This window comes from Phaenicophaeus curvirostris, chromosome Z, assembly GCF_032191515.1.
Source record: "Phaenicophaeus curvirostris isolate KB17595 chromosome Z, BPBGC_Pcur_1.0, whole genome shotgun sequence".
NCBI classification, from domain to species: domain Eukaryota; kingdom Metazoa; phylum Chordata; class Aves; order Cuculiformes; family Cuculidae; genus Phaenicophaeus; species Phaenicophaeus curvirostris.
In genome coordinates, this window is record NC_091431.1 from 64,664,195 (window position 1) to 64,687,261 (window position 23,067).

General features: G+C 38.2%; 1 protein-coding gene across 1 annotated transcript in view; it reads left to right on the forward strand.

The window, feature by feature from the left end:
* MTMR12 (myotubularin related protein 12) overlaps positions 1-21,475 on the forward strand; it is a 31,560-nt gene extending 10,085 nt beyond the window's left edge. Inside the window, exons 4-16 of the mRNA XM_069880099.1 lie at positions 1,300-1,372; positions 2,591-2,721; positions 3,342-3,435; positions 5,208-5,331; positions 6,482-6,557; positions 8,332-8,438; positions 10,672-10,796; positions 12,120-12,198; positions 13,824-13,894; positions 14,938-15,110; positions 15,853-16,020; positions 16,919-17,080; positions 18,670-21,475. Of these exons, the coding sequence (XP_069736200.1) occupies positions 1,300-1,372; positions 2,591-2,721; positions 3,342-3,435; positions 5,208-5,331; positions 6,482-6,557; positions 8,332-8,438; positions 10,672-10,796; positions 12,120-12,198; positions 13,824-13,894; positions 14,938-15,110; positions 15,853-16,020; positions 16,919-17,080; positions 18,670-19,245 (1,959 nt within the window). The 3' untranslated portion in view covers positions 19,246-21,475. The remainder of the gene's footprint in view (positions 1-1,299; positions 1,373-2,590; positions 2,722-3,341; positions 3,436-5,207; positions 5,332-6,481; positions 6,558-8,331; positions 8,439-10,671; positions 10,797-12,119; positions 12,199-13,823; positions 13,895-14,937; positions 15,111-15,852; positions 16,021-16,918; positions 17,081-18,669) is intronic.
* The last annotated feature ends 1,592 nt before the right edge of the window (positions 21,476-23,067 follow it).

Genomic DNA, 23,067 nt, shown 5'->3' on the forward strand with positions numbered 1-23,067 from the left:
TGTAAAGTACTGAATTATTCCGTTCAAAGTCAAGTGTTAGACTGCAAAGATTTTAAAACCTAATACTGTTGAGCTGGCAAACATTTAAAAAGCTAAAAAGTCTCTAAATCTTAGAATTGAAGCTGTTTCCTTTGTTTTAGGTGCTCAAATTCAGCTGTCAAAGGGAAATGGTATTGCAGTGCCTTTTTTTGACTCATTTGAGTATCTGAAACAGTCTGGCCTATTTAGGTGATGAAAGTGAAGGAGAGCCTAGTATGTGTCTCCCAAATGCAAGAGTATCTTTACAGTGGAGAATAATGGGAAAATTGATTTGGCACGTGTTGATTGTAGTCAAAAGTTTAATGGTGTAAAATTTCAGGGAATTTAAATGTTAAAGTAAGGCTTCTGCAGCCAAATACGGATTCTTGGACCTTTGGAAAGTAAATGGGAAAAAGCTGCAGAGCCCTTTCCACAGATCATGTGAGATTTGCGCTGAAGTTGGTAGTGACTATGCTAGTTCTGAAACATCACCTACTTTAGGTCTTGGGCTTATAATGTGCCAAATCAACTATATTTCTTTTAGAAGAAGTTTAGTATTTCTTTTAAAAGAAGTTTAGCCACCTGATTCAAAGTAGTGCAGATCTGGAAATAACTGGAACGAAGTTAACTCTATTCACAGCTGTCTTCATGTGAAAAATGTTATTTGCTCATCGACCTTCTAGTAATCATATTTAACATAATGAGGTTTAATTGTGGCATGACTCAAATGTAAATTTTAACTCTGAACTCTGGGAATGATAAAAGTGAAGAGAGCCCCAAATAATTTAAAACATACAAAACAGTAGATAATAGTGTTGTGTGTGCCTTCATTCTACTCAGGGATAAATCTGGCTGATATGTTGGAATATTCTTGGCATACTCTTTCTTTGAAGAAGCTTTGTTTCCTGCCAGGTTCCCATAGCAAGGAAATTTGTCATCAAAGGGCTTGGATTACATCGTCACTGTATTTCCTGTTTACTGTAACGATTCCAGTTTGAAAAGTGACTGCACAGAAATGCATGCTTTGAAGCTATTTTGAAAAGTAAAAACTCTTATCTACATTTCAAGTATGGCTGAGATTTAAATAAAACTGAATCTGCAGTTTATAAATTATGCCTGCACCTGTCTGTATTTTAACAACTATTCTTCAATGTTCTGCCTCACACAGCATATAAGAATTTATGCTGATATTAGAATATGTTCTAAATACATCCTTTACTTGTGACAAGGTGCTACTGCTTAGTAGTGTGAGGTTTCTAAGTAGTTTTTTTCATGTTCTAGGAGCCACAATTTAAGAATAAGATTGTAGGAGAAAATGACATAACCCTGCAATGTGTAGATCAAATCTATGGAGGTAGGTGAGCTTTCTCCTTATCGTTTAACATGCCATACACTTCAAACTATCTTACAATGCTGGTGCTCTTTGTCTATACACGTACATCCTTTTTAGAAAAGTTATGAGAGATGTCACTTTGGAAACTAGGACTGTGTAGTCTAGGAAAAACAGCTGCTGTTACATTTAACAATGAAATGACAGATCTATCAGAATTCAGTCTTATCCCACAAGACTGTCAAAACTGTGTTTTGATTAGTTGTCTTACTGGGACAGACAAAACAATTCCTTCAAAATGCTATGTAGATTCAAAGTAGTGTGCACTGTGAAAAGTCTCTAATTAAGATTGGTGCACAAGGATCTTCTAGTATATCAGCTCTTTCCATAAATATCAAAGTGTTCACTTCATCTGAGCAGCAGCAGCCCTGCAGGAGGAACAGGTGCCAAATTCACAAACAGTGTATTTGTTTGTGCAAAGGAACTTTGTCTTATGAGAATTATTATATCTTCAAAATACCAAAGGAGACAGAAAATAAGGTTTTAATTTACAAATAAATCAAAGAGTTTTGCAGCAGGGCTTACAAGTGTGCCCATGTTGCTAAAAATGTAAACAAGAATGGAGCTGGTAATTTGTAAGGGGTGAGGAAGGCTTTATTGAGAAGCCTGACTTTGGAGTAGTGTTAGAGTATGCAGAATATTTATGAATGGTGGTGTGGATTTGTGAAGAAGTATACCGGGGGGGGCAAGTGGAGTCTCGTTATGAAACCTTGTTTAGTTTCATGTACAATAGCCTAGCTGACAGCTTGTGAACTTGTGAAATAATACGTCCTCAAGCAGACGTTCACAAAGGCTCTCTTGGGGACTATGTGGTGATTAAAAAAAAATAGAAAGTTCTTTTAGGAACTCGGAATTATCTCAGCTGTTTTGGAACTTTTCTTTGGGTAAAACTGCTATATTCTTTATCTGTCTCAGAACTTTAAACTTGCCACATAGTCAGAATGTGAGCAGAAATAGTCACCACGCTGCTGGCTTGGTGCATATTTGGTTACTACCTCACAGGAAGTAGTTTGAGTGTATTAGCACAAGCACTTGCCAGTCTGTGTTCTAGTGCTTATTTTGACTTGCTAAAACTTGGCCTTGAATTAGTTTCTTGACAATTTTGAAGAGTGAAGCAGGGATAACTTTATTAGCTGAGGGCAAATTTCTTTTTGATGTTTACTTAGGCTTTTAATTTTTCAGTTTATGATGAGAAAAAGAAACTTCTAACTGGACAACTGAGAAAATACCCAGAGAAGCTAATTATCTACTGTAAAGACCTTAGAGTATTTCATTTCTGCCTGAGGTATACAAAAGAAGAGGAAGTGAAAAGAGTAAGTATAGAAACTTGCTTTGTTTTTCTGTCTTAAGTTTATTGTTGGGTGTGTAGTTGTGGGGATGAGGGAATGATGAAATTCAAGCAGAGAAATCCCTTAAACTTGAAGTGTTTTCTGATCATTCCAGTGAAGAGGGAAAGTAAAAGACTGTGATTTTTAGCTAAACTTACTCATTAAACGTCATTTAATCAGCTTCATCTCAGGCAAACTTGTAAAGTTGTTCTTTTTGTGATAAATATTTCTATTACATTTTATATTTATTTACATGTTGTTACATTTTTATTACATTTTTTGCCTTTTTCAAAGCAATTATTTTCCTGAACAACTTGAGTTCTTTTGACAGGTTAACCTGAACGCCAAACCAGGACTTTGCTACCTTTATTTAAAAAATAAGACTCATTCAGGAAGTTGAACATGTTTAATACTTCTCATTAAGCCAAGTAGATATAGTGGCTTGCAGACAACAGAGAAGGCTTTCTAAAAGTAATTTTTAAAATGTTGGGGACAGAGCCCATTGCATAGTTTTGTTTGAAACCTGGGAGAGAGGGTAAAATATAACTTTTTTACACTGACAGTCTTACTCTGTGTTAGAGTGATAATTTTTGGTCCTTTCCTAGATCGTCAGTGGTATAGTTCATCATAGCCAGACTCCTAAGCTGCTTAAACGCTTGTTTCTGTTCTCTTATGCATCAGCGGCCCCAAACAACACAGGTAAATATTCTGGATTTGATTTGTATTTGTTGCATACTGCTAGTTTGTTAAGTAGTCTAAGATACTTAGTAGCTGAGTTTGTGCTCATCTTGTGACTCTGCCTTGGTGGTAGATGGCCTCAAGATTATTTTTTCTCTTGTTATATGTTGTTAAACTCGTTAAGAATCTGCAAATTCTGTTGTTTTTTTGTGTTCTTCAGTGTAGTTGCACAAGAAATTTTCCAAGCAAGAATAGTGTCACTGGTTTGAAAACTTTGTGATGTCTGTGTGCAAATGCTTCATGTGCTTCTGACTAGAGCGCTCTCATGTAGAAAATATTTTTGCCTATTTTAACAATGGTTTCTTTCTGTACTATTGCAGTGAACCAAACTTCCTGCTCTTAATTCCTAAATTCTTACATTTTCAGCAGCATCTGACAGAAAGTATTTCCCTTTTTGCTGTTATTTGCAAGTGATCTGTTTCTCCCAGGCAGCTGCAAAAAAGCATAGGTTTGCATAGCAAGATTCCGGTAGACACTGGGCTTCCTCCTATAGCTGATCTATTACATAATCTTCCCAGTTTATCAGACTTAGCTTAATAATATGGTGAGCTGCAAGATTCAAGGGAAAATGTTAGTGCACTGTCTAATGTTGCATAGTTGAGACTTCAACTGAAGTAATAGTGCTGTTTTGAATTAGGAACCTGATTGTTAGTGCACTTCCTTTCACAGAGGGAAATTTTGATTGACCCAGATTATTAATCAGACATTTATCAAAATATGTCAAGGAATTAGACTCATTTAGATTAGGAAAAAACCTCTGGAGGTCATCTAGTCATGTTCTTGTCCATGTGCTTCTGTTTACAGTAGGGTTAACTTCAGCAAGCTTGTCAGGGTAATATCCACTTAGGTTTTGAATATCTCCCTTACAGCTTATTAATAATGTTCTGTTTCCAGCAGTAAATTTTTCACCTACCTTATCATCTTACAGTGGAAATTTTCCACTTGCCACTGTATCTTCCATGGAAATTCTACTTTGTTTGGTATTTCTGTGTTAGTTGATGTTGCAGGATACTTAATTGTGACGGAAGTCTAAAACAATTTGCCTTACTCCATGAATTATATAGTTATTATACAGGATCTGAGGCTAAATCAGCCTGTGGTCCTAACTGTTGCTAAGTTGGCTAAGTAGCAATACAGGAAACGTTCTCAATTGAAGTGATTGACTGAATTGCCATAATCAATTTTCTGCTGTAGTTTTGTGTGTTTATCAAGTGCCCGAAATGTTTGTACAAAACTCTTATCTGTGATCAAAGAATGAATTTTAAAGGCAATGCAATATCTGAATTGCAGAAAGGCTTTTGGTATAATTTCTAATTCTATGTTTAAATATATATTATTAGATACCAGTCAGCTGCACTAGTATATAGTGGTATTTGCTGCACAGCACGCTGAGTTTTAGGGTGGATGTGAGGACAGCCTCAGCTGTATGGAAGTTCAGTAAGAACTGATACATTTCTACAAGAGAAACTATTCCTGAAGTTATTAGTTAAAGCAGTATTTGACAGAACATTCGTTAAAGATCAGACAGGGACAGTGCTGTACAAAAGACATTTTATCTTTGACTTGGGGCTTTCTGTACACAAGAGGTTTTCCTTGTTTACCTTAGTGAAAACTAACAACTTGATTCAGGAATGCTTTCATGCTAGAGTTCCCCATAGTCATAGAATCATAGAATAACCAGGTTGGAAGAGACCCACCGGATCATCGAGTATAACGTTATTGATGCCTGACAGATGGAAGAAACCAAACTGTGATGTTTGATACTCTTGAGGACTGGCGTGATGAGTTGGAGAGGACCAAAGGGAATGTGAAATACAAAGTGGTGACTACCAATGAAGGCTACAGAGTCTCTGAAAAGTAAGCTTGCCGTGGTTAAGAGTTACCTTTGGATATAAGAGTTGCAAAAATCAGTGCTACCTTTGATGCTAGGCATTAGTGTTGTTTAGGATTTTTTAGGATTTGGTTTCCATTTTGATTTATGGGGTACTTTGATTTGGGACCTCAGGAGGTCATCTTACTCAACCATGCTCAAATAGGGTAGACTTCAACATTAGGTCAGGCTATTCAGGACCTTGGTCAGTCAAGCTTTGATTAGCTTTAGCGGTGGAGAGTACTACCGTAAAATGGAATAGAAAATGTAGGTCTTGTACCAACACGTGTCATTCTTGCTTGTTGCGACAACATTTTCTCAGTCCTGTACCTTTACTGTTGTAAAATTTAAAAGTTCGATGCACTTTGGGTTTTCTGTTTTGTTTGGGGGACAGGGTGGGGAAAGAGTAACTGGTTTAAAGAATGTCTGCAGAGTGTGGTGATGGAAGTTAAAATGCATTGCCTTTAGTGGAAGGTTATTGATGTATACTCCACCAGTTTAGCTGAATAGTATCTGTTGGTGAACACTTTAGGATGTATACAACGCTTTGTGCACTACTGTTAGTCAAATCCTGGAAGGCTTTACAGACCTTGGGAACAGCAATTTTCAAACAAGACTTGACTATTTATTCTAGAACCTTGTCTTGAGAGGCCCAAGCTGAGGTTAGCAGTCATCCTTGTTGCTTCTGTGGACCTTGAGTGTAGTGTTGGCTGGGACTAGAAATTCATGACATCCTTGAATTGTGATGTGAACTGCTTACAAGGCATGGAAACAAAACTAGTTATCTAATAGTACAGGGGGATCTTTTGAAATAACAAAGTGTGAGGGAACCGAGGTGGTCTTATTCTGTCTTAGAATTGCATGTAGGACTTAATTGCAGCCTTTGAAAGCTAGGGGAATGTTACAGTGAAAATAATGAACAGCTCAATGTTGAAAGAAAATACCTTATCCAGCTGGAAAAAAGGGAAGGTGTTCAGGGCAATATAATTATCTACTAGGAAGGATTATTGTAGCTGTAAGAGTGCTTATATAATTATATAGCACATGGGCTAGAACACTCACCATCATTAAAAGGAGCTTGGAAATTGTTCTTTGTTTAGTTTTTAAGTGCAAGAAACTCTTCTTTTGTTATTTTAGGTTGCCTTTGTATTTTGTTGTTCCCACATGCGTTTCTGAGGAGAATATCTTGAAGTACGAAGGCAGAGGCATTCCTGTAAGTATATATGCATGGCTGAGGATAAGAAATCTTAGTGAGCTTTCAACAAGCACTTCAGGTGTTACTGTGTAATATTCTTAGAACTCTGTTTTAACAGCTTACTCTTACACATAGTCACCTATAGAAGGGGAAACAGATGCTGGAAAGAGAGGTCCTCAAAGTATTCTATATTCCTCTTAAACAGTGTAAAGCAAAATAGAGGTTCACAGCCCCCATTCTTTTATACCAGGTGTCTAATTTCTGATAGTCTTCATGTGCTCGTAGTCCATTTATCCTGGTTTTCATGAAACTGAGTACTGACTGGCATCTAGCTGGGCAGGATGTAAGGCTTGAAATGCTCTTTGGATGTTGAAGTGAAGACCATGAATGTTCAAATACAGCTGAGCACCTTCAGTTGCCCAGCTTGGGTACTGGTAAGTAGTAGGGCTGTGATGAAGTAGCATTTTTACAAAGCCAAGTGGCCTAGCTGAAAAAACTAGTTCAGCCAGTCTCAACAGAAAACGAGGTTATATATACTGTTTTGTGCCCTGTAGCAACCTGGCTTTGGCTTCCTACGTCACACTAGAGTTTAAGAAACGGTAAGACAGAGTAGGTAGAAACAAGGAGCAAATTAACCTCATTTATGAGGTCTTATTGTAGTTGCTGCATGCCTATCAAGTTTGCCAAGGAAAATTATGTTCACTTCATGCTCTTAAATTAATCAGTCCATTGAGAAGTCCTGCCCAGTCTGTCTTTTCAGGTAGTGAAGTTTGAAATAGTTTGGTTCACTTTTTCTCAGATAGTTAACCAAACAAATTAGAGTGGCTGTTACACAGAAAGAGAACTGACTTTTAATTGCATCTTGTGTTGTTGAGAGGCCTTGTAGAACTCTTCTAACTATTTCCAAATCATTTTTGGGGAGCTACTGTCAAAATAGCTTGACTGTATTGAATCAGTGTGAGGTGGCACTGAAAGGACAATACAGTTACATTTTCCATTCTTGATGATTGTGAGACTTCTGCATCCTTCTGAAGTTCACCTTGGGGCTACTGTAAATTGGTAGGAGAACTGTACTTCCTAATTGGAGTGGTGTAATACTCCGGATGAAAAATAACTGACTTCCAGTTTCAAAGTGAGGTTAAAGATCAACTTGAGAGGTTCAAGCAGTAAATGTAAGTCAAGAAATCATGTGTAAAAAGGGAATTAATAAGCTTTGAGGACTGACTTGCTACAGATAACAACTGTAACTATGCAATCTGATATAGTTATGCAGGGGTTTTTTTTGTTTGTTTGTTTTGGTATCTTTTTTTGACCCTTTTATGTGTACCTCACGTAGAAAGGCCTGGCATTGTATCTATTGTGTGTTATCTCAAGGCTGAGTTGTAAAAAAACCACTACAATATCTGTGTGGAGAAGCTGATGGCTAATACATGAGTTACAAGAGCCATCTTGCTGTTGTATGTCTTCCAACATAATTTGGCCATAGACATTTTGATGTCTTTTTCACGTATGAACACAGTTGAGAAAGTAACATTCTGATACAATCTGATATGTATTTCCTTGTGCCTGTATAAAGCTTAACTTAAAGCTTGCAAGTGATAACTCATTGTGCTGAGGCATGTAGTTTTGGTGCAGACGAAGAAGTTTGCTGCTATTGATGGGTTCATTGAATACAATAAAAATTGAATAAATCGCAGCACAGAAATTTATTCTAATCTCTCAGTCACTTAAGTAAATACTTTGTACAGGACAGTTTACCAATTTTTATCACCCAGTAAATGTCTTTCTGCAGATTTGGTGTTGGTCTTGCCATAATGGTGCTGCTCTTCTCAAAATGTCTGCGTTTCCCAAAGAGCAGGATGACAGCACTGCACAAACGCAAAAAGCCTTCTTGGATGGGTCAGTAATAGCTATTCTGTCCACAACACTTTGCTTGGTATGAACCTTGCTTCTCTTTTCCATATATGCTATATCTTTAAGCTTGCACGCATTAGGAAACAAGTTCTAGATCTAAAAGTAGTTTTCTGTAGTGGAATGGGTTTAAGCCTAGCAGCATGGGTCAATTGTGCAGGACCATAATGTTACTGAAGACTTATTTGTGGAAATACACATATATATCTCGGATGAATCTTGGTACAAACCATAGCTTGTTATTAGGTAAAGCAGCACCAAAGTTTGTATGCCTTAATCACAGTTAAAATAGCGCTAGACGATGGGCTCAGTAACATTTTCATTTAAGTGTAGTCTGGAGTCCATCTCTAAACGTGAATTTGCAAGCAGAGTTTTAAATATCTCTGAACTCTATTGTCTTCTTAGAACTAGATTTGTGTTCTTAAATAAGTTTATATAAAGTGACCTACAATGACTGAGACAATCTTGAGTTCACTCCTGCTAGTTCCAGGTACAATGGGAGAGAGCACTTTTCTTCAGCTGAGTTAGTGAGCTGAACTAGCTCAGCAGTCTGAAAAATGCCAAAGTTAACGTAAGGGGAAGAGGGCAAGTCCCTAGCTGAGAGTTACAGTAATGACTCACTGTGTTTGGGAGTTTTTTTTCTGGCTTTTTTTAACCTGTTAGGTGTCCTGGGGAGAACTTCTTTGTTATTAGCCAGCTATTACCTCAGGCTAGCATGCGCAATTTGTACTGCTTCACCACCAGCTTTTTTCTCCTAGTAGATGGAGAACCTGTTAATCACACAGACCTAACAGAAAATATCTTGCTAAAGCTCTTAAAACCTCGTTTGTAAAATTAATTATACTTGCATTGGAAAGGCTTTTGACTCTTCCTGTGGATCGTCTGATGATTCTTCCCTGAAATGGGGAAGTTTACGTGACTTACAGCTCTTTATAATGCTGTTTCATAGTGTGCAAGTAAGTAGAACTATCAGTAAGCTGTAACAAGGCAGCAATTGATATTTTTATCTCTTGTCTGTGGCCATCTGAACTTGGGGCAGTACTGGTGGTTTTCTCTGCTATTCAGTGCTGGTGGTTAAACACTAATAAAAATATATCTAAAAATTGTAAATAAGGGTGTGTTCATGTACCATCGTAATAGTAGTCAGAACACAAGAACACAGCAGATGTTTAAAATTAACAGCTTCTTTTTCAATAAAAGTTGTTTAGAGCCAGATCTAGTACATATTGCTTGCTTCAATTTGGAAGAAGTATTGTAACTGACAAATGATTGCTTTGCCTCAGTTCTCCTATATGATGTACTTTCTGGTAGGTCTAGTAACATGCAGTTCTGATGTGGACTCCTGTAGTTCTCACTTAATGCAGGCTTCTGAGCTGCAGCATGCAGGAAATGAAGTACTCTGTCCTATGTGGACAGGTGCCTGCAAGGCTTCAGTTCTGAAGTATCTACCAGAGCAGATTTCCTCAAATCTTTATAATAAAAAGCCAGCAGGACATCAGAGGTATTTGCTAAGCTGATGTTCATCTGAGTGATGGTGTCTGAACAAAAGGCGACACTGTGTCCAAACCAAAGCTCTGTCTGGCCTGGTACTTTTTACTCTCCTCCTAGTGAAAAGAATAGCAGATATGTAGGGAAATACAAGGCAGGAATATAGTCTTGTTTGAGTCCAGATTGTTTCTTCTCTCTTTCAGTTGTGTTTTTCATTAGCAGCCTCGGCAGCTAGGTATTGGAATGTAATTTGGTTGGTAAAAATCATAAAAAATTATAAGCATCTACTGGGAAGTTTGGCTGTTGCTATCCATCTCCTCTTTCTGGATTGCACTCTACACGGCTTGCTAGTAAAGTAATTCTGGTGTGTCTGGGGAAGTCAGTACTAAAGAAGTACGGTTGGACTCAATGATCTTGGAGGTCTTTTCCAACCTAGTGATTCTGTGTACCAGTAAAAATCAAGTAATGCTTGTAATATTGCTTACTGCACAAATAGGCACAAATATCATTTTATTAGTGTAACAGTTAAAAGCAGCAAAACTTACCATATGCTCATAGGCTGGCTTCCAGCAAGTATTAAAAATGCATGGAGGCCATTAGCTTTCCAGGGTGTTTATCTTTTTGTCTTACAACTGTTTCCTGAACCATGCCTATTAACTTTGTCTTTAGTGGTAGTTAGTGCATTATTTGACTTGTGAAGCAGAAGGTTTAATCTCTTGATGATTTGATTTAGAATCTATAAGACAATTAGCAAACCACCCTATGAACTTCTGAAGATGGATGACTTGTCAAGCAGCCTTCCATCTCTGCAAGATATCCAGACTGCATACACAAGATTTAAACAGCTGTTTTTGATTGGTAAGTCAAGTTTTAGTATTTTGGCTCTAAAATGACTGAGATCCAAAGCATAACAATGCTGGTTTGTGTCTTATAAATGCAGTCCTTGTCTTGACTGGTGTCTTGCTTTTAACAGTTGTTAGAAGCAGATTATTGAATATATAACTGAAGACTGTGCTTATGTCTGGTCTTAACTGAGGTTTGTAGTTCTTACACTTACTACCTCTTGCTGAGCAGTCACAGTATCTGAAAGTGACTTTCAAAGAGAGTAAACATGGAGTTTAAATGTTAGTGGGATTGAAGTTCATGGGAGAGCTTTTTTCCATCATCTGTGGTCCACTGAAATTGAATGTGAAGTATTAACTGTTTAAGCCTTATTGCTATGTCAAGAGTTGAGACTAAATGCTAATTGATTTTTGCCTTAGCTTTTGTTGCAAACTAGCCACATCGCAAAATGTATGAAACATGAGCTTGGATTAAAATTCTGTCACTCTGGCCGTGGGGCTAAACATGGGTAATGTAAATAAGTCCACTTGAAAGGAGTAAAACTGCATTCCATTAAGTGTCTTTGTCTGACAGCTTTTAAAATAAGGATATCACTGACCTTCTTGGTCACAAGGGCACATTGCTAGCTCATGGTCAACTTATTGTCCACCAGGACTCCCAGGTCCTTCTCCATGGAGATATTTTCCAGCCAGTCAACCCCTCAACTCCACTGGTGCATGGGGTTATTCCCCCCACAGATGCAGAACTCTACACTTGCCTTTGTTGAACTTCACTAATGACTTTGTGGTATTGCCCCTGGCCTCCTGGTTTATCTTGGCTATTCTACTTTCAGTGTTCTGTAATGCCTCTTCAGTTGCAGTGGAAACTGTTTAAAACCTTTTCCAGGAATGTTCCATACATGTATGTAACCTCCTTCTAAAACCCACTTGTGTTTCTGACTTAATGGTAGTGACATTCAAAATCCAGTGTCCTCATGTTAAACTTCATATTGCTCATGCTTTAGAGTCAAGGCAACTGGAAACTGAAGAACCATCGCCTCTCTGAAAATTCTTTTCTTTTCCTTTCACATATTTTTCAACAGATTTATTTACTTTGTTTGGTTGCTATGAAACTACAGCATACTTTTTCTAAAAGGCAGCAGTGCTATAAAAAGTGACTAATGTTTGTAGGTCTGCCTTACTTCCTTATTTAGATAGTGTCAACTTTAATATCGATCGATTAGGATTTATTGATTCCTTACTATTAATTGTTTTATAACAGTTCATAACTGAAGATGGCTGTTAATTAGCACTACGTATATGTGAACAAACCATGTTTTTGTTTGGTTTTGTTTTTCAGATAACAGTACAGACTTCTGGGCAACTGATGTGAAATGGTTTTCGTTACTGGAAAGCACAAACTGGCTAGAGATCATCAGGTTTGTTCTATCTGTAACTTTCCGAGTTTCAGATTGTTGTTAAATGCATTTATGCTGGGTTTTCTAGCTAGTTTCTTGAATTACGACGACATCCTTCACCTCCAGTAGGAAAGAAAATTAAGACAGACCTATGGTTCCTCTTATATATCTTATTTCTACAACTTGAGACAGTATTTTTACAGTGGAGGTTTGTGTTAAGCCTCCCACATTAAAGGATGTGAGAAGCAGCAGATCATTCTAATTACAACTCTTCAGCAAACCTATTAAAACCTTCACTCAGTCACCTTCTTTCAAAACTGAAGAATCCTGTTTATTTCTTGCATGAAACCTATTCTGTGTCTCTGACTAGCCTTGCCATTCTTCTCTGTACTCTCTACTTCTGTAAATCCTTTAGGACGGGATGAACTGCAGTATTCAAGATGTTAGCCCACCAAAGATTTATAAAATGACAGTTGTTCTCAGTTTTGTCCCCTTCCTCTCCTGACTGTTCCTCAAGTTCTTTTTTCTTCTCTCAGCAGTCCACAGTAAGTGTTGGAATGGTGTTGGCTAACTCAAGGCTTGTTATAGTGGAATGTTGAGGGGTTTTATTTGTTTTCAGTGTTACTTTGTGCTAGCTGTATTGTCTGCCAGTTTATTCTGTGAGCAGCTTGTTATCATGAAGCACTTCTGCCATCAGCTTCTTTTTTTTTCTAGTCTTAGTAACAATTAATAAATGTTTATAGTTAGTCCTTCCTTAATTCAGGATTTAAATATATCTTGAATGAGAGGTTCTGGGTGAAGATCATATGTTGAGAAACGCATTGACATAACCAGAATCAGAAATGGTTTAAAGTAAACCCCATCCCAAGTTCCTGTCCTTATGTTGTTTTGAGACTGGTCATTTCCATACTTGGATCCAGTTGCTTCCTGGATCAGCCTGTTCTTGGCTTCTGCAGTTAGCAGGAATGCCTTCTCAGCTATTTTAGATTCTAGAATAAAGAATCTGACAACTCCACACTTATGAAATAAGCTGTCGGCTTCTATTAGTGACCTGAACAACTGTGAGAATCCTAATCTTTACACAAACTTACACAGAAGATAACCAACTTTGTGAAGACTTAGGTCTAGAAGCCAATGCCGTTACATCTGGGTTTATGTGATCTTTAATTCCATTCAGTCTTCCTTATGTAATTATAACCTCTGAATAAATTTTGTCTGCCTATTTGCAAGATTTGATTGCTGATCTTTCCCTCAGCCTCTTAAAAACAATTATGGGACAAATGTGGGATGCAGCAGACTGAAACGTAAGTGTGGTGATGTTGAGTCTTTCCAGGATAAGGATCCTGCTTTTAGCAATTGTAATATTTCAGTGTATGTGTGTGGTGGCTTCTGTTGATAGAAAATAAAGTATTACATTACAAATGTACAAAGATAACTGGAAATGCATGACCAATGGCCAAGTAAGGATACCTCTTGGAGGCTAAACAGTTCTTCATTTACACAAGCCAAGCATAGATTTTATTGTTTTAAAGGACTCATCAAGTTCAGTATGACATTCTAATCCCTTTTAGGGAAGCTAATGTAAGAAACTTAATTGTAAAGAACTCTGTGGAAATGTTGATGTGTTTTTTCCTGTATTGCAACAGGAGAGTCTTGAAGAAAGCAATTGAAGTTGTGGAGTGTCTGGAAAGACAGCACACAAACGTTCTCCTTATAGGTGAGAATTTAATGAGATTATCTTACACATTTTTTAAATTTCTTTTTCTTTCTTTACATGTAGATTTACCTGTCATGTTTATAATTATGGTAGAAGCTGGTGAAGTCCAGAGAGTACCTAAAGTACCAAACACCTACATCTCACACTCCTGGAAATACTTCCTGCTATTAAAAAACTCAGTGAGCATAGTTCCAGCTAAGAGAAGTATAGTGTAAATGAGAAGGCTGCTGGTAAACTGGCAGGAGACCCATGCTACCTCTTGTTTATGCGTTCCTGTTTCCTAGCTTATTTTATTATAGGTCTTCTAGACCTTTTGCTGTAATTTCAAGGAGTGAGCAGGCAAACACGACAAAGAATGTGGAGCATGAAGGCCTTTCTAGAAAGACTTTTCAATGTTCTAAATAGACACTGAATACTACATAGTCTTTTTATTAAAAGCATATAAAAGAATATGCTTCTTGTACACATCTTGAGCAGTTTGCTTTCCTAGATTGAGTAAAGCGATTGTGTGGAAAACCAAACTACATGGTAACCATTAAGCTATTTTTGGATAAGTTATTTAGTTGTTTTTTCCACACACTGCTGCCACCCTAGCAGAGGGAAGAGATGTTTCTAGAAGAACCCTTAAGGTTGGGGAATGCATGTTTCATGAGAAGGCCATTTCACACCTTGTGATAAGATGCGTGCAGGACAGGAAGGGTGAGGGCAGACAGCTGGCCTGGTGGCATGGGGCAGGAGGGGCAGTGAGTGCATTGTTGGAGCCTGGGGAGCGTAGGCATCAAAATTATAGTAATAAAAGCTAGGGGTTTTCAGGTTTTATAATCAAAGCATTATCCTAGTCTAAGTGTACAAGAAACTGTACATTTTCACAAAGAATGTATTTGAAACATGGATTAACTCTCTGGTGTAACACTTCAAACAAATTGTGCTTCTCTAATCTTGAAATACAGTTTTGTTCATGTGAAGCTAACAGTACGTTGCTTTCTAACCCAGAGTTTTAGGAGTGGCTTAGTTGACAATGTGGTTTCTGTTCTGTTCTGTAGAAGAGAGTGCTACTGATCTGTGCTGTGTAATCTCTAGTCTGGTTCAAGTGATGACGGACTCACACAGCAGAACAAAGTCAGGGTTTCAGAGCCTTATTCAGAAGGAGTGGGTAGCTGGAGGACATGGCTTTTTGGATCGTTGTAATCACTTACATAAAAGTGACAAAGAGGAGGTATGATTTCTTCTATTACTTACTTACTGTTTAAAAATTTAGTCTGCATAAGAAGGGGTTTAGATATCAATCCAGAAGTTCCAGGATCTTTAATTTTTCATTTTGTTTTATGGGTTGATGTTTTGTACAGTTCTTGTACCATTTTTGCTGTTTAGAGTTTAGAGTTGTCTTTGTAAATAAAGAGAACAAATGTAAAATTTCCCATTCAGTCTTGAAGTCTTTTGACTTTTGACTAAGGACATTTCATGTCCTTATAAATTGTTAAATGGTAGTAGTGTCCGAAGAAATAATTCAAGTGAACTGCCTATTCTTGTCACATCTGGAGTTTATACTGTCTTGCTAAATGTTGCAGTCTCACCTCTCCATTTTTGTTTATATTTTGCAAATAGATCAAATTACCATACAGAATAAAAATTGTAAGTGTAAACTGATTCTGATAAAGAATTGCTATAAACTATCTTATTATTTGCCAACTTTAAAAGGCTGCATAGCAACAACTTTAATAGCAAGTTTATGTCTGCAAATTCAGGTTAGAAAGTGTTCATCTCTTCTGTCAACTGTTGGCAAGGACAACTCAGAACATATTCCTCAGGCTTCAGCCACAGTTGTATGCAGCAGTTCTGCAGTTAACCAGATTGTTTTACTTGAGATCTGTATTTAGAGACACTACATACTATAAGTACTCTGCATGGTGAAACATACTTTTTTTTTTTTAAACTGATGAAATATTTTCTTAACTTAGGCTCCCATTTTTCTGCTCCTGCTAAATTGCGTTTGGCAGTTGGTACAACAGTATCCTCCAGCATTTGAGTTCACAGAAACTTACTTAACTGTCTTGTCAGACAGCCTCTATGTGCCTATTTTTAGCACTTTCTTCTTCAACTCACAACATCAAAAAGACACTAACACGGTAAGGATTTGTAATTTTGTGGATGCAATTTGTTGAACAGGTTTGACTAGCAAGCAAGGAAAACTAAAAAAAAAGTCCCTAGCAGCACATTTTTCCATACTTATATGAAGGCTGGTGTCTTGGAGGGCGAATGAGTGCAGATTTGGGTGTAATGAGTCAAGTTCAGTACTTAAGAGTTTATAATGACAAAAGGAAGATAACTCAGGAACATATTCCTCCTAATGTTTGGCTGTGGGTTCGTGTTTACTGCTCTTCAGTGAAAATGGAGCTCCTTAACTTTAAGAGGAATATCCTTCTGTCCTGCAGAATAAGTTATCTATTAAATGGCTGTATAGTGTCTTCTGTTCTCTTCCAAAATCAACATTTCCTGAATGTTGATTTACATTTGGTTCATGCTTGTCTCTAGCCTCAGAAGCTAGAAGCAATTGTGGACAAAAAAATTGAGATTGCTGTCTTGCATGTAAATAAAGCATTGATCATAAAATTTAAACTGGTAGCACTGCATAACTGCAATTAACTCTTGGTGTTTGGAGAGGTTTATACTGCAAATCCTAATATGCCCCCTACATTTGAAAATTTCAAGTGTCTCCCCGGCCCAACTTTGAGAACTCTTTTTTCCTTGGATTGTTTAAGCTAATTTTAAACAGTGGCAGCCATTCTTGGTGCTGTCTGATTGCACTGTTGAAATGAAATACTGCCTGAAGTTAGAGTTAATTATGCAGAGAGATCCTTTGTGTCTATACTCAAATCTAATAATGTTCAGCTATTGAATACATAGGAACTGTGTGTTGTTGCAACTCTTTGGCCTTTTCTGTGAAAAGCCAGTTTCTTAATTTCACCTTGACTTGGTCAGAATTCCTTCCTAGCAGTATTAGTTGTGACCTGTTTGTTTTGGCAGAGTGGTGAAAGCCTTAAGACACAAAGTGGTCCTTTCAGATTTCTGACTGTGTGGGACTGGTCTGTGCAGTTTGACCCCAAGGCCCAGGCTTTCCTGAACAACCCTCTTTATGCAGAGAAGCCAAAACCAGATAAAAGTCAACGGAAAACTGCACGATTCAAAGTAAGATGTGTGTTGTTTAACTATTTTATTTTTTTTATATTATATAAGTATTTTGCACAACTCATGCTTCAAATGTACTCACAGTGAAGTATTGGTGTGAAGTTTTTAATTTACAAAATACATGTCCACCTCAAACTCACCTGAATCTATCTTAAGAATGCAATTTGCACCCACCTCAGTTATAAGTCATGGCTTTGCAGCTACTGTGCATAGCTGTGACCTTAGGGATTCCTTTATACTAGGGATCTGTTATGCTTTTCGTAATTCTATGTAAGTGTAGTGGTTACTCATGTTAACTGTGATAACTGCAGTTCAGTTGTTTGGAGTGAGTTTATTTCGTTATTCCACAGAGTACTGAATTGAAATATGAAGGAGGATTATAATGACCTCCCTAATTTTGTGTGAGTGTAATTGGAATGTGTGTGCGCGCTCTTGGAGGGGGAGGGGGACAACAACAACAGAAACTGTTGTTGAGTTATGGAGGATTATGGGTGGACCACTTCATTACACTTCAGTAAGAAGTTTGTTGAGAGTATCCTCTTTCAATTCCCTGTTAGTTAAATTCTGTTATGTACAAAGCATCCTCAAGTGATAGATAGCTTAAAGGAAACACGGAAGTCTGTGTAATTCTTGAATGTATGTGAAGAGTTCTCCTTTTTCAAAGAAAAACACCTTATTCATTGTTACTTCGTTGTTATAGTTACAGTGTGGGGAAGGTATCTGGGAATATGAAGTGTGCTGTGTTAAGTATTTGATCATAAACTCAAAGAATCACCAGGCTGGAAAAGACCTCTTGGATCACTGAGTCCAACCATTCCTATCTGCCACTAAACCATGTCCCTGAGCACCTTATCTCCCTGTCTTTTAAACACCTTCCAGGGATGGTGACTCAACCACCTCCCTGGGCAGCCTCTGCCAGTGCTCAATCACCCTTTCTGATGTCCAGTCTGAGCATTCCCTGGTGCAGCTTGAGGCCATTCTCTCTTGTCCTGTCCCCTGTCACTTGGGAGAAGAGGCCAGCACCCTCCTCTCTGCAGTCTCCTTCCAGGTACTTGCAGAGAGCAATAAGGTCTTCCTTCAGCCTCCTCTTCTCCAGGCTAAACAACTCCAGCTCTCTCAACGGCTCCTCATAAGACTTGTTCTCCAGCCCCTTCACCAGCCTCGTTGCTCTTCTCTGGACTCAACATCCTTCTTGTAGTTAAGGGCCCAGAACTGAACACAGTACTCGAGGTGCGGTCTCACCAGTGCAGAGTATAGAGGCAGAGTAATCTCCCTGGACCTGCTGGTCACACCGTTTCTGATCCAAGCCAAGATGCCATTGGCCTTCTTGGCCACCTGGGCCACTGCTGGCTCATGTTCAGACGGCTGTCAACCAACACCTCCAGGTCCCTCTCCTCCAGGCAGCTTACTTGGTGGATTAGCCATCAATGATTAACAGTTCTAGGTTATAGAGCAAAGCAGTGGCTGTGTTTAAGTGACTTCGTTGCTTTTATGTATTTTCTGAGTACAAGTTATGTTTTTCTTAAGATGTATTCTGAAGTCCCATCAATATTTATCTCAGTATATTTTTCTTTTCTTTCCTTCTAAAGCATCAACGGCAACTTTCTTTGCCATTGACACAAACAAAACCTTCCACGAAGCGAGGATTTTTCAGGGAGGAAACAGATCACTTAATTAAAAACATTCTGGGTAAAAGATTTGGCAAGCTCATAAATTCTTCAGATGAACCTCCTAATAGCTTCAGGGAATTTTATGATAGCTGGCATAGTAAACCTGTTGACTATCATGGTCTTCTGCTACCTCGCATCGATGGCCCTGAAATCAAAGTCTGGGCACAACGGTATTTACGATGGATTCCTGAAGCCCAGCTCCATGGTGGTGGTACAATAGCTACAGCTGCCAAGATTTTGGACTTGATGGAGGAGGTGCAAAGCTTGCAGGTAAAAATGGATGAAGAACATAGTCAAGCTATTTCTGGGAATGTACATTCTGTTCCAATGCTGAGAAATTCTGCCCGTTTGTCCTCCTTGTTTCCATTTGCTTTACTTCAGAGACAGTCTATCAAACCAGCTTTACCTACTAGCACCTGGAAAGACTTGGAAGATGAAGATGACTTAGTCAAGAGGGATGACGAATTTGTTGATCTAAGTGGCGATATGTCATAAATTGTATATAAATTAATGAGTTGTATGTGGCTAAGCTCAAAGTTTTATATGTTTTGCTGTATTGCATAAAGAACTGAGTCAAGCATCTGCAGCCTGTTTACTGTGTTTGTGGAGTTAAAAAACAGCTTGGTTGGAAAGAATTAGTTGCCACAATTAACTGAGTGTATTTTGAATTTCTGTTTCACTCTAGAAGTATTTATTGCAGAAACACATTTTTAGCATAAGTATAATAAAAATGGGTGTCTGGGCTGCAGTAGCCGTTTGGCCACTTAGTAAAAAAATCCAAAAAAACCACCACAAACCCCATTATTTTCTGATGTAAAGATAGAATACTAAATAGATACAGCAACAATCACTATTTTAAAATAAAACTTCTTCTCCTTATGCTAAGAGTACCTGAATTGGAAGGACCATGACTAGGGACTGTCAATACATCTGCATTTCCCCCCACACCGTGTAAAACAAACAGGGGAAGTACGGTAACATGTGCATTCGCAAGTAACGTTTTAAAGCTGAGGAATGAACTTGTGGTCACCTGGGATTTTATGTCTGCTGTGGCATCAGCTGAAGTCGTGTGCTTGTCGACCTCATCTTTTCTGACAATGCTTATCTCTGGCTTGCAGCATTTCACTGTGTGCAGTATTACCATAGCAGCTTGGCCGCCCTAAGCCTGTGCATGCACCTAGCTTAAGGATCAGATGCAAGAGCTTAACTACACATTTCAAGTCTCATTGTGTGGCTGCTGTGCTATATGCCCTTGCTGCCTTGGAATATTAAGTCCCAAATATTTTCTTTTAACTGTAAGAAGTGGCCTGACTGTGAGATTCTTAATTTGCTGTATTTTTTATCTCCTTTTAATATAGTGAGAGTTTCATTTTTACTTTCCCTCTTTATGCCAGTTGCCTTTGAGGCTTTCTGTAGCTTGCACTGAGACCCTTCACATGGAAGGGGAGACTCTTTCTGTAATCCCACAGTGAAGTCGGATTTGCAGTGTGGTGCCACTTGTCATGAGTTGGTGGTACTGATTATGAATGTGGCGTTCATACCAGATGAACACTTGCATCCTGTTGCTGGATGTTCTAACAGTACCTCAGTGAAAAAAGCCATAGAGAAACACCTGTTGACTTTGATCTACTGTGTGTATGTTTATGTATAAAGTATTTCTACTGCAAATAATTGCCCTTTGTAAAGCTGAATATTAGGTGACTGTCAAATCTATTTTAAACCCTTAAATTCTAGAATACCCCAAGAATGGATGCAAGTGATAAGATCAGTTACACTGAGAGGGCAGACATTGAGTATTTTCTCTATGCTCATACCAATTTAGAAATCCATGCTGGAAAACTTGGCTGTTGCGTAACCTGGAGCAGCTCAGTGTAGTTGGGGATATTAAGCTAGGTTACTGACCAGTCACTTCACACTGAGTTGTTAACATGTATAGCAAAAGTGTATCAGCAGCTCTCAAAAAAAAAGAGTTTATTGTAACATATTTAAATGCATTAGTTGGGAAATGGTGAGAGCTTAATGCAGCTATGCCAAACTGAGGTTTCCCAGCTTGATTGCCTTAAGTCTTAGTAGTGCGAGGACAATACTTGAGTTTGTATTGTTTTATTTAAAAATACACTAGTACTTATGCTTTCTTCTGTGATACAGAAGACCTTACAGTTAGCACTTGCAAGAATGGGCTGTCCAGCACATGTCTTTCAGACTCTATTATTGTAGTGCAAGTGACTCATGTATGCAATAATGCTTTGCATGTTGAATGAGCAGTGCATTTTTATGATGAAGAAATAACTATTATTCTACAGTCATCTGCATTCAAGGGGATATTTAAACACTGCCATTATAAAAAAAATAAATGGATTTTTCTATACTTTTGATCAAACTGTTGTAATGTGTCAGTCATGAAGATTACTTATTTATATTAAAGAACAGATGGACATCTTATTTGTATAGAAGTTATCAGAAGTTTATGTAGAAGAGTAACATATATGTGGAATTAAACATGGGAACACATCTAATGTAAAGCAAATACCATTGTTATTGGTTTTCTGCACTGTGGGATTGGAAACGTACTTAATATTTTTACTCTAGGCTTCTGTTTTTACCTCCAAGTTTTTACACTGAATGCAAGCTAGAAGCTTTACAGTTTTGGGGTTTTTTTTAATACTGTCATTCTCTCTAGCGGGCTGTTCAGAGAACATCAATAAAATATACTTTTAACGTATTTGTCCTGAAATGAGAATGTATGTTTAAGCTTGGATTTTGCAAGCAATACCTTAAGCCACAGCAAACTTGACAATCTGTGCTGACACAGCATTTCTAGTTACAGGCTTGGTTTTAACAGGCTGTTCTGAGGAGGAAGCTGTGCTGTGCTTGGTGGAAGAGGCGCTGTCAGTTCAGGAAAGAGGAAAGTTCAGTGCCGTGTAGCAGAAGTAACTAAGGTGGTCTAGACACTGTCTGCTGCCTATCAGTGTTTGAGGGTCTGTTTATTTCAGTCTTAGCAATGTACTTGTCTTGTTTCAGGGGGGGAATGTTGTTCTCACAATGTGAAACTAAACAACTTCTTGAAATCGCTAGAGCTGGGTTTCTCAAACCAAAAGTGTATTGAGCATGGACTGGGAAACGGTCATAGCAACCCACTGAGTATAAATTAAGTTCTGAGTATAAATTAAGTTCTTTTTTCCAAGATTATGAATTACTAGCTTCTGTACAAAAAAGCACTAGCATAGATCATACATTCAAAAAATGATGCCACTTCAGGTATTTCATAGATAAAAATGTTACAAGACTGCCACAGACTTGTTCTTGAAGTCAGATACAGAGCAATAGCTTTTGCAGTGTCTGTGAAGTTCTGGGTCACGTAACACCATGTGCGCCTCTGCCTCACCCACATCGCCTAAGGATAGGTGAGTGTACTTTGACTACCTGGCTTTAAGACTCTGTTCACGAGTGTAAATGTTCAGTTACTGATGTACACCATACTGGAGTACAAATATGTACTTGCCAGAACTCGGCCTCCTGATCTTGTGCTCCAGCTACAGTTTTCTCTATTCATGCTTAAAGCATGGAAGCATAACTTCTTCAGGATGCAGTACAACACTTTCTGCTCTAGATGCCTTATGATGGATTACTTTTGTCACAGCAGAGGTTACCTTCATTCTGATCTTTATCTGGAAAGTTCATATGCAGTATTTACTGCCTGGTGCTCTCTTGAATAGAGCCAGCTTTAGCATAAAGCTCTGTTTAGAAATTATGTGGGATGGACTTCATTTTCTGGGACAGGGAGAAAGTGGATTAGTGAACTCTTGAGTCTAAAAAGAGCATTCTATATACAGAACTACATATGCTCTTCCAGGATTAATTTAGTGGGTGGGAGGGGCAAAATCTGTCTGTCTCAAGATCTCAGGTCCTTTATCTCAGTTTACAGCAAAGTTATCTAGTGACAAATGTATTTTGTCAGCATTTACAGAATGGCAGATATTTTACCTGGTGGGATAGTAGGGTTATCTTACAAAGGATTAGACACAAGGGGTGAGGACAGCTGATCTTTGAGCTGGACAAACAATTTTGTGGGGAGGCACCTCCACATCGAATATAGGAGGAGTAGAAATGAGGGTTGTTTGGGCTGTTTTGGAAGAACATGGTAGAGACTGCCAACAGTTCTGAGTCCTGGAGAGGCTTGCTTGGAGGTAAGTTTGACTTTGAAGAGTATCAGCTTTAAACTTGTTACAGAGGCTGAGGTGTTAATAACGACAGCTAACATTTTGGCAAGTGTATATATGGGGAAGGGATGCTTAATGCTGCCGTGTTTTGGACTAC